The 11,429-nt window shown below is 39.7% G+C and overlaps 1 protein-coding gene across 10 annotated transcripts in view; it reads right to left on the bottom strand.

Annotated features, from left to right (window-relative positions):
* Window positions 1-3,057: 3,057 nt before the first annotated feature.
* LOC119956026 (adenosine kinase-like) overlaps window positions 3,058-11,429 on the bottom strand; it is a 264,496-nt gene continuing 256,124 nt past the window's right edge. For all 10 annotated transcript variants that reach the window (XM_038782747.1, XM_038782748.1, XM_038782753.1 and 7 more), the window contains 2 exons: window positions 8,354-8,440; window positions 3,058-4,033 (listed from right to left, as the gene is read on the bottom strand). In XM_038782747.1, the coding sequence (XP_038638675.1) occupies window positions 3,909-4,033; window positions 8,354-8,440 (212 nt within the window). In that variant the 3' untranslated portion in view covers window positions 3,058-3,908. The remainder of the gene's footprint in view (window positions 4,034-8,353; window positions 8,441-11,429) is intronic.

Here is an 11,429-nt window from a genome sequence, read left to right as displayed (position 1 = left end):
CTAGTTTCATTAATAATGATCATGAAACTACTGGATTGTAGTGAAAACCCATCTGGTTTATTGGCGGGGGGGGGGGGGGGGGCAAATCTGTCATGCTTACCCGGTCTGGTTTACACTGCCCTCTGAAACGGCACAGCAAACCACTTGGTTGCACCAAATTGCTACAGAAAAGAGCATTATGCATCTACCTCAACCCCATAACTCTGGTGGTTCAAGGCTGGCCCACAGCCGATCAGGAATAGACAACTACTGCCAGCCTTAGCAGTGATGCCTACATCCCCCCCCAAAAATATTAATATTCCAAACTGCTGTGAATGGAGAATTGGGCTTTAAATCCGAACTGAACTTGAATTCAGGTAACCAGAACATTAAATTGATGTAGAAGTGTAATTGTTTTTGCAAAAGGCCTTTTGTAACCAAGATTGTACTGCAATATTGAAGACCTGCTTAGAGAACAGCAGGAAGCAGTCAATACTAATCTGATGCTATTATTGGGCACAAGGTAGCTTACCTTGTAATATCACCTTTAAGTCAGAGTGGAACAATAACCAAGAGCCATAAATGATTGCAGATGCAGTCCAACCTTGTCACAAATTCATAGGGACAAGCAAAGATGTTTCTGTCGGGGACCTCATGTAAAAACATTTGTGAAAATAAGACACAAGCTTGTTTGTAAATACCAGACACACGAGATATTACTCTGTAAAAACTGGCAAACATCAATTATAAAAGAAAAGATGTTTCTGTCATAGTTAACTTTCTTAAGATTTTCTAAGATCCTATGGGCAGTTGATTTGGAGAGATCAAAGAGTAATTTATGGCGTTGGAATGCTTTCGGCCCATGCTGGCTCCTCGTGCAGGCAATGCAGTCAGTCCCGTCCCCCTATTCTGACCCAGGTGCCCATCCAATTTCCATGGTCAGTTTCCAATTTCCTGTCTTGTCGGCAATGAATTCCAGGCAATTACCACTCGCTGCATAAAAACGAAATCCTCACCTTTTCCTTGCATCTCTTGCTTAAAATCTTAAAACTGTGGTCCCTAGTCCTTGTACAACCAGCTAATATGAAGTTTTTCCTTCTCCATTTTATCTAGGCCTGTAATAATCTTGTATCCCTCCATCAAAACTCCTCTTAATCTCCTTTGCCCGAAAGAGAACTCAGCCTTCCCAACCTAACCTTGTAACTAAAATCCCCCATCCCTGGGACTGCCCGGTAAATCGCCTCTGTACCCTCTCAAGGGCCTTCACATCTTTCCGACAAGTGTGATAACCACAACTGAACACAATACTCTACTGGGGCCCCACCAGAACCTAGATATTTCAACATAGCTTCTGTACTTTAATACTCAATGCCCATCTATCTGAAGCCCACGATCACACACGCTTTAACTATTCTCTCAATAAGTCCTGTCACCTTCAAAGGTCGATGCACATGCGTCCTCCATGAAGTTTATATTGCCTCTCCCTATCCCTTCTGCCAAAATGTATTACCACACATGTATCTATAATGAATTGCATCTGCCACTTGACTGCCCATTCTGCTAGCGTCCTGTTGCATGCAATTCGTATCATCCTCACCATTTGCCAGTCCAAGTTTCGTATCTTTGGCAAATTTTAAAATTTTACTCTGTTTCTAAAATAGAAGCCATTTATACGTAGCAATAAAAAAAGCATAGGTCCATCACTGACCCTTGAGGAACAAAACTGTCCACCATTCGCCAGTCTGAAAATAACCATCCACCACAACTCGTTAAGCCAACATTTTATTCAATTGCACACAGCCTCTCCTTTGCATAAACCTCAGTTTTGTTAACCAGCTTTTTATGTGGTATCTTGTCAAACATTTACTTAAAATCCATGTAGACAACATTCACCACATTCCCTTCGTTAACCTTCTCCATTAGTTCATCATTAAAAAAATGAACTCATTAATCATGATTGGCCTTTTACAAATCTGTGCTGGCTCTCCTTACTCAACTCAAACCTCTCTAAATACCAGTTGACTATTTGCCCGATTAAGGATTCCAAAACCTTACTCATGACTTGACATTAGACTAACTGGCCTGTAATTGCTAGGACTGTCTTTGCACCCTTTCTTGAATAAGGATGTCACAATTGCAACTTTCCAATCATCTGGACCTCAATATCCAGGGAAGTTTGAAAAACTAAGACAATCCTATCCCTCACATCCTTCAACAACCTGGGATTGCAGTGGCATATTTACCTACTATAGCCAAACTATCAGGAATCCCCTCCCTTTCAATTTTCACACTATCTATTGTCTTCACTTTTCCTATTTTGATCGATAATATTTCCTTACCTAGTAAACAGCAATACAAAGAACTCATCAAGTACTCTACCCTTGCCCTGCAATGCAAAGCATATATCACCCTCTTCTATGAAATCCTTAAAGTGCAGGAGGCCATTTGGCCCATCAGGTCTGCACCGACCCTCCAAAGTAGCACCCCATCTAGGCCCACTCCCCTGTCCTATCCCCTACCCTAACCCTATCTAACCGTTGGACATGAAGGAGCAATGTAGCATGGCCAATCCATCTAACCTGCACATCTTTGGACTGGAGGAGGAAACCGGAGCACCCGGAGAAAACCCATGCAGACACGGGGTGAAAGTGCAAACTCCACAGAGACAGTCACCCAAGCCAGAATCGAACCAGGGTCCCTGGCGCAATGCTAACCAGTGTGCCACCACACATGCTGGTAGAAGATTTTTGGGTTGCCTTTGATCGTAAAAGATAATGATTTTACATATACTCAATATTAAGTTGTCCCTCACCTTAATTGCTCTCCCAGCTCTCACTGTGTGCTCTCTCAGGCATGGTGTGGTTTCAATGGATATTGTCTTTAAAGGTGGTATGCTACATTTTGTTCTGTTCTCTAATGTTTAATCAGTAATTAAATCAAATGTAATGAAAAGCCAAATTAGTTAAGGTAGCTGAATACTTTTGGAATCCGCCAATAGTGTTTTAAATGCTACCCGAATGTCAAAAGGTGCAACTGTGTTTAATTTCCTGGAAACAAAATACTAAAGGCAAGGAAACATTTACAAGAATCATCTTTGTTTATTGTCAATATCAAATTATAAAGAAAAGAATGTTGTCATAATGGCATACAGTTATCTTTCTTTGAACAATATTACAAGTGCCCAAATAACTCCAGAGCTTAAGGATTTTAAAAAGTGTGCGTTTGCAGATTTGATTTGGTATTTTACAGCAACATTTGCCTGCATAAATATTTCTGTGCCTCATTTTATTTTATTCTCGCTATATAAGTTTGCTATTCTGAATAAACTAAAAAACGGAAGATACTGAGGTAATCTGCTAAACGGAAACCATTTCATGATGGTAAGTTGCACAACTTTCAAATGACAAATACCTTGAGGTCATTTACAACTTTCATTTGGGCCGAGTTTAAAAACTGTCAAAAGAAACTAAAAATAAACAAGTTATGCAATTTGAAGTTTTCTGAAAGAAGAAAACAGCCAACATGGTTTTTACCTCATACTTGCTTCCATTACCAATGCCATAATTACTGCTTCTTGATAATAAAATTAACTCCCAAAACATTCACTGCCAAAATCAACACTTCATGGTTTCATCGAGAGACGCAAATAAAAATCATGAAAAGACAATCAAAAAGATAGTTCATGACCACCAACTTGATCAAAACACTTTCAAGGCCTTGTCATCTACTCTTAAGGTGTTCACAGTTTCTGACTATTCCTTTTTAGTAGCAGATTGACAAAAAACAAATGAAAAGCTAAGTACAGAATTCTTAATGCAGGGTGTGGGAAGGAAGGAGAGAGAGGTTACTTTTTAAATGGACAGCAGTTCCTGTTCTTAGATTTAACAAAGGACTTCTTGATCCCACTTATTTTTATATTAATGAAAACATCAATGAAAGTCTGGCGCTTCTGGGAATGTGCAACCTGAACGCCTAATGATGACATTTGCTGCATAATGACCAGCTTGGATGCATTTTTCAAGAGGATGATCATAAACCAGTTGCGACAGAAAACCTACAAAGAAAAATAGCAAAAATTAACAGGCAAAGCATTAAAAAGCTTTACATTCACAAGTGCGTACACCACATTGTTTTTGCACAGGTCATAGATACATGCAGGGCACTTGATTATATTTTCCATTGATAAAACCAGCCTTTTGTCAATCTTCAGCTTCTTACCTTTGGGCAGTGGCCTGGCTATCAAGGTCAGTACGAAGAAATTGCAGCTTTTCTTTTCACAGCTTAATGTTAAATTGTGGCTTGTTTCTGCTTTAAGAATAACACTTGAGATGCAGTGTGGCATACTTTGAAGCTTGATATTTCAAGGTGAGCCAGACGGATGTGCAATTTGATAGGAAGGTCCCATGACTCCCTTTGGTGGTCAATGGATAAATGGATCCCATAACATGGGAGATACAGAAACCAGAAAATTCATTACTTTCATCTCCCTGTCTGTGCTGTAATAGCAGATCTCGGGTGGTAATGGACTCTCTTAATAACTGGCCTCAAGTGCTACCCTGACTAGTGTGGTGCAGGGAGAGGTTAGGGTAGGACTTGATGGTGATGCCTCTCACAGTTCAACAGTTTGTCAGCACTCACTGTATGGAAGATTGCCCACACAGGTGAGGAACAATCAAATGTTTTTGCCTTAAGATATCATATCCACAAGTGGTTAACTGTTTGGTGGAAAGGAAATATAAATAGTATTCTTCATCTTTTGAAAGATAATACAAAAATAACTATTTTTGAAAGGTAGCATGGGATTTATCTTTGAATATAGGGACCCCCCCCCCCCCCCCCCCCCCCCCGCCCCCGCCCCCGCCATTCCTTATCTTGTTAAATCTGATTCCAAGAGTTATCATTAGTCTGGCACATCACAATGTGCATTTTCTTCATTCCAAATTATTTATTAATGATTAGGAGAGGGCAAGAATGAACAACAATATGTTTAAGTAATCATGAGTCAAGGGAGGTTTTCTTCAAATATTCAATTCACATAGTAAAACAGTTTTCTTTTTGGAAGATTATTAAATGAACTACTAATTGGAATGAGGCAAATAATTATAATTACTTTTGAATGAAGGAAAAGAAATGTGATCAAAGACCGATTTTTAATATTTATATTTTTGAAGCAGCATTTATCAGCCTTTTACTTTCTTCAGTATATTGAAATAAAGCCAAAACATGATGAAATAAAAAAACTGCAGCTAAATTCATCCACTCGGACTCACTGCTGAGTACCAATTTCCTTCTCTTGCAGTTAAATCAATGCAGTGTTTGAGTAAACAAAGTTAAAGCTTTATTAGAGTGATCTGCTTGTTCTGCAACATCTACTTGATGCCCTGGTTACAAAGCAGCCGAACGCACACAAGTAATCAGGTGTTACTCAACAAAAGTAGCCAGGAACTGGAACACTTGGGAGGATCGATAATATCTCCATATTCAATAGTTAACAATCCCCCAGAATTTTGCAACTCGAGGTGCTAGGGGTTTGGTTATCTATCACCACATTCCCTAAATAATTTAGTGGCAACACTTTTGCCAGAAATATGGCTTACTAGTAAAAGAACTGGCTATGAAGCACTTTTAAGATAACTTGAGGACAACAAAGGTTCTATTATTAATCTACGTTTTTCCTCTTAATCAAGTATTTTTGATGAATAATTTGGTTTACTACCAGCTTCCTTTCTTCAAAATGATGGTATGTAAACTGAATAAGATTACAAAACCATTTGAGTCAGTTTGTTTGGCCTGAACTGCTTGCAGCTTAAGGATCAATAGGTAATGAATTCAATAATTTTGCACCCGTTGTCATTAACATGGTAACCAGTTCCACAGAAGCTATATTTTCCATTACTCTAGCGATCTATTGTAATCCTACAGGGACATTAATTCAGCATTAGGAATACAAATCTTTTCATCTTATTCTGTTGAATTTACATGGAACAAAACTATAATGTAAAATTGTTATTTTTGGTCTTCAAATTTTCCTCAGTCCTCAACTAGTTCTCCCAATTCAAGTGCCTTTCATCTCGCCGAGTTCACCTTTATAGGAGGTTTGAAATTCTATCCCACGGACATCCGGAATTTACGTTTGCTCAGACATGGTGCTACGATGTTGAGCGTATCTTTTGGATTTTATAAATATTGCCTAAGGCTATCAATACCAAGCACTGCATCGATAGTATGAAGAGGCAGTTCATACATTTCAGCTTAGTCAAATCTCAAAGAAAATATACATTATGTTAAGGGATAAAAACAACAAATGAAAACTGGTCGAAATGTGGCTAAGAGAAGTTAAAGATAGTGTCAGAATAAAGAGGAGGCTTAGAACGTCGCCAAAATGAATAGCAATCTTGAGGATTGAAAGGTTAGCCACGGAATTGATCAAGAGAAAACAGATTAGAAAAGCTTCTATGAGTATGTAAAAAGAAAGGGATTAGCGAAAAGTAAACATGAGTCCCCTACACGCAGAGACAGAAGAAATTCCAATGAGGAATAAAGAAACAAATATTTTGCATCTGGAGACACAAAAAACATTCCAGAAATAGCAGGCAACTAAGGATCTAGCAATGTTGCTCCTATTTCACATGCCCTGCTTGCACAGATTCAACTACATTTGTTATCAGTTAAGTCTTTAGTGGACCACCCCAGTCATAATGTGCTAACTTTTTAAGATGTTGCACCACAGATTGGAAGGCACCACATGGCAGTTCTCAGGATCATCGGCATTTTCAGATTCTGAGACAGTGACCTGCCAAACGGAAAGAAAATCAACACAGGCTGTTCATGTGCCTGTCCTATAATGGTAGACTCAAATCAACAGTCAGTGGACCATGAAACAAATCATCCACTTACCCTCTAAATTAGGGAATTATATGTTAGATCAAATTTACAGCACAGAACCACACCATTTTAATCAAACTGGTGAATGCCAGATTTTATATTTCTCCTTCCATATCTCACGGTTTCCTTCTTCCTCACATATCCAACAAGCTTCTCCTTAAATGCTTCAATGCTAGCTGTTTCAGCAAGTGCCACATTCGCTGAAAATAAATTCCTCCTACGTCCTTTGTTTGGCCAGACCACTGACAGGTGGCAATTATATCCACGTTAGCGTGGCCCTTCATCACTCTGAATATCTCACGGAGTCTCCTCTTAGTCTTTAATTTCCTAAGGACAGAGCTCCAGTCTAATAATAATCTTTATTATTGTCACAAGTAGGCTTACATTAACACTGCAATGAAGTTACAGTGAAAATCCCCCAGTCGCCACATTCCAGCGCTTGTTTGGGTACACTGAGGGAGAATTCAGAATGTCCAATTCACCTAACAAGCACGTCTTTCGGGACGTGTGGGAGGAAACTGGAGCGCCCGGAGGAAACGCACGCAGACACGGGGAGAACATGCAAATTCCACACAGACAGTGACCCAAGCCAGGAATCGAACCTGGGATCCTGGTGCTGTGAAGCAACAGTGCTAACCACTGTGCTTCCATGCTGCCGTCTACTCCATCTTTTTCCGATAACTGCTTCTTCTAAATTTTAGTATCATTCTTGTAAACTTATTCTGAAGTCTCTGTTGCTTCAATGTCATTTATTAGTATGGAGACCAGAACTGTACACAGCACTCCAAAGTGTGATTTGGCCGAGGTTCCACATACGTTTATCATTTTCCCCATTCTATATTCGGTTTCTATAACAAAGAACCTTAGCACTTTGCTTGCACTCTTCATGGTCTCGTCAACTTGTGCTACTACATTTAGAAATTTATTCATCTGTATTTCCAAATCTTTGCTCTGCCAACCCACTTAGCATCTTAGCTTCTAGCAATAAGTTGCTTCCTTATTCCTCCTATCAAAATGATCCACTTCACACTTGCTATATTGACTTTGATATGGAATACCTCCACCCACTCAAAACCTGTTTATGTCTTCCCCTATATTGCTGTAGTCTTTTACGTGAATGGCGATATCCTTGGAGTTTGGGATCATTTGCAAATTTTAATAGCACACACTCCTGATTCCCAAGATCAAATCATTTATGTATGTGGTAAACAACAGTGGTCATTTTCTGACAATATAAATGTGTACTAGTAAACAAATATTTTGTATTTCTGCGTCAAAAATTAAATGCAGAGTTCAATATTTCCAGTTACAATTTTGGCACAGATCAGTTTCATCATATTTATTGGAGCAATGATCCCTGATGGCTTAAACTGCTCAGATACTGATTTGAACAAGAATAAGAAGGTAATAAATATGCAGTGTTTTTGAGACGGCATTTTTCACAAAATTACATCTTTTGGCATACAAGTCAAACACCGAGGATATTTACCTCCAACAAAGGCATCACCAGCTCCATTAGTATCGACAATCTCATCTTGTTTAATCTCCAGGACAGGGTAGGCTGTTACATTATCAACTGTGAGAAAAATGGAAAATGATACAGATTATCATGAAAAATCGTAATCAAACCGAAAACCGTATGCTACCCAGCTCTCTGCCACCTGGACTTCACTACTAAGCGGAATTTTGATGTTCCCTGAATACAAATCGTCACTTTACCAACCGGAAGCAATTACAAAGCGATTACGAGGATTAGTGGGAAACTAAGGATTGGGAAGCCTTTAAAAGCAAAAAGGGGACAACTAAAAATGCAGTAGGTGGGGAGAAGATGAAATATGATTGTAAGCTAGCTAATAATCTAAAAGGAGATTGCAAGAGTTTTTTTTCCGATATATAAAAGGTAAGAGAGAAGCAAGAATAGACATGAGGCTGGAGAAGTAGTAATAGCAAACAAATGGCAGAGGAACTGAATAGGCACTGTGCATCAGTTCTCAGGGTGAAAGACACCAGTGGCATACCAGAACTTCAAGAGAGTCAGGAGCAGAGGTGAGTGCAGCGGCCATCACTAAGGAGGTGGTGTTGCGGAAGCTTAGGTCTGAATGTGGACAAATCATCTGACTGGATGGACTACATCCCAGGATTCAAAAGGAGATTGCTGAGGACATTGTGGAAGCATTGGTAGTGATCTTTCAGGAATCACTAGAGTTTAGGGAGGGTCCCAGAGGAGTGGAAAATGGCTCATGTAACACCCCTGTTTAAGAAGGGTGGGAGGCAGAATAAGGGAAATTATAGGCCGGTTAGCCTGACTTCTGTTGCTGGTAAGATTTTAGATTCTATTATTAAGGATGAGATTGCAGAGGACTTGGAAGTGCATGGTAAAATAGGACTGAGTCAGCATGGTTTCGCCAAGGTCATGCTTGACAAATCTGTTAGAATTCTTTAAGGAGGTAACGAGGGAGTTAGACAAAGGAGAGCCAGTGGACATGATCTATTTGGATTACCAGAAGGCCTTTTGACAAAGTGCTGTGCAGGACGTGCTAAATAAGATAAGAGTCCATGATGTTAGTGTCAAAGTACTGGCATGGATAGAGGATCGGCTGACTAGCAGAAGGCAGAGAGTGGGGGTTAAAGGGGTCGTTTTCAGGATGGCAGCCAGTGACTTATATTTCACTGGGGTCAATGTAGGAACTATTCACGATATAGATTAACGATCTGGAAGAAGGAACTGAGGGCATTGTTCCTAAATTTGCAGATGATACAAAGATATGAAGAGGGACAGGTGGTATTGAGGAAGTGGGGAGGCTGTAGAAGGATTTGGACAGGCTAGGAGAGTGGGCAAAGAAGTTGCAGCTGAAATACAATGTAGAAAAGTGGAGGTTATGCACTTTGGTAGGAAGAATAGAGGCAGAGACTACTTTCTAAATGGGGAAAGGCTTTAGAAATCTTAAACACAATGGGACTCAGGAGTCCCAGTTCAGGTTTCTCTTCAGGTTAACATGCAGGATCAGTTGGCAGTTAGCAAGGCAAATGCAAAGTGAGCATTCATTTTGTGAGGGCTAGAGTACAAGAGTACTGTTGAGGCTCTAAAAGGCTCTGGTCAGATCCTATTTGGAATATTGTGATCCCGTTTTGGATCCCGTATCTAAGGAAGGATGTGCGGGCCTTCGAGGGGGTCTAGTGGAGGTTCACAATAATGATCACAGAAATGAAGGGCTTATCATTTGAGGAGTGGTTGGGCCTGTACTCTATGGAATCTAGAAGGACAAGGAAGATATCATTGAAACTTACAAAATACTGAGAGACCTAGATAGAGTGGAGGAGATGTTTAGACTAATAGGGGAGACTGGATCCCGAGGGCCCAGCATCAGACGGAAGAGATGATCCGTTAAAACTGAAATGTAGAGGTGCTCCTTTAGTCGGAGGGTGGTGAATCTGTGAAACTCATTGCCACAGAAGGCTGTGGAGGCCAAATCACTGAGTGACTTTAAGACAGAGGTAGATAAGTTCTTGATTAATCAGGGGTTGTGGGAGAAGGCAGGAGAATGGGGATGAGAAACATATCGGCCATGATCGAATGACGGAGCAGACTTGGTGGGCCAATGGCCTAATTCTGCTCCTACTCCTTATGGTCTCATGGAATGTGGATTTGAGGCCACAATTTTGATTTTTTTGAGTGATGAAACAGTCTGAAGGGGCTGAATAGCATAAGCCTGCTTCTATTTCGTATGTTCGTAAATTATCTGGAACCCTTAGCTGTATATTATGCTTTAGTTCATGTTTTAATATACTGTTGAAGATTTAGAAGTAAAAATAATATGTTTCTTTACTTAGATAAAGCAGAATGTGCTGGATAACTCAGCAAGTCTGGCAGCATCTGTGGGGAGAAACGGAGTTAACGTTTTGGAGTCCAATATGACTTCCTTAAAGTCGTCGTATCTGATTCGAAACATTAACTCTGTTTCTCTCCACAGATGCGGCCAGATCAGCTGAGCTTTTATCTTTTCGCATTTTCTGTTATTTCAGTTCTCCAGCATCTGCAGTATTTTGTTTTATTTTACAGTTTTTTTTACTTCTTTAATACTTGCATCTCAGTTCATGTTACAAGTATTGCGCTGTATTCCATTGATAAATGGAATGCTCCATTAACCAGCAACACCCATTCCCAGTGAGTGCCAATAATAAAGATATTACTTTTATTTTAAAATATTAGTTTACTAACCCGTATTAAGTAGTGAGAGGTGCTTTTAAATTACCATTAACTTATTCTGAATCGTCTTATGGGGCTCTGGGACAACCTTTCCCTGGAGTCTGCTTATACAATAACACACAAGCAAGATAACGTAACTCAGATAACTGTTAGCCAGTTTTGTTATACAATCCCAGAAGACAAACTAGATTGAGAACACAGAGGAGGTACAACTATATATCTCTGAAGCAAAACACATGATCAGCAAATACCCAGGACAGTTAGCACTGTTTTCAAATACCACCACCTCTATTCAACTGCAGACACACCAAAGGTGTCATGGTATCTTTTATTACAATGATAATCAGTATGGTGCAGA

The sequence above is a fragment of the Scyliorhinus canicula genome, chromosome 22 (assembly GCF_902713615.1).
Source record: "Scyliorhinus canicula chromosome 22, sScyCan1.1, whole genome shotgun sequence".
Classification (NCBI taxonomy): domain Eukaryota; kingdom Metazoa; phylum Chordata; class Chondrichthyes; order Carcharhiniformes; family Scyliorhinidae; genus Scyliorhinus; species Scyliorhinus canicula.
Note: the sequence above shows the minus strand (reverse complement) of the source record. Positions and strands in the feature narration are given on the sequence as shown.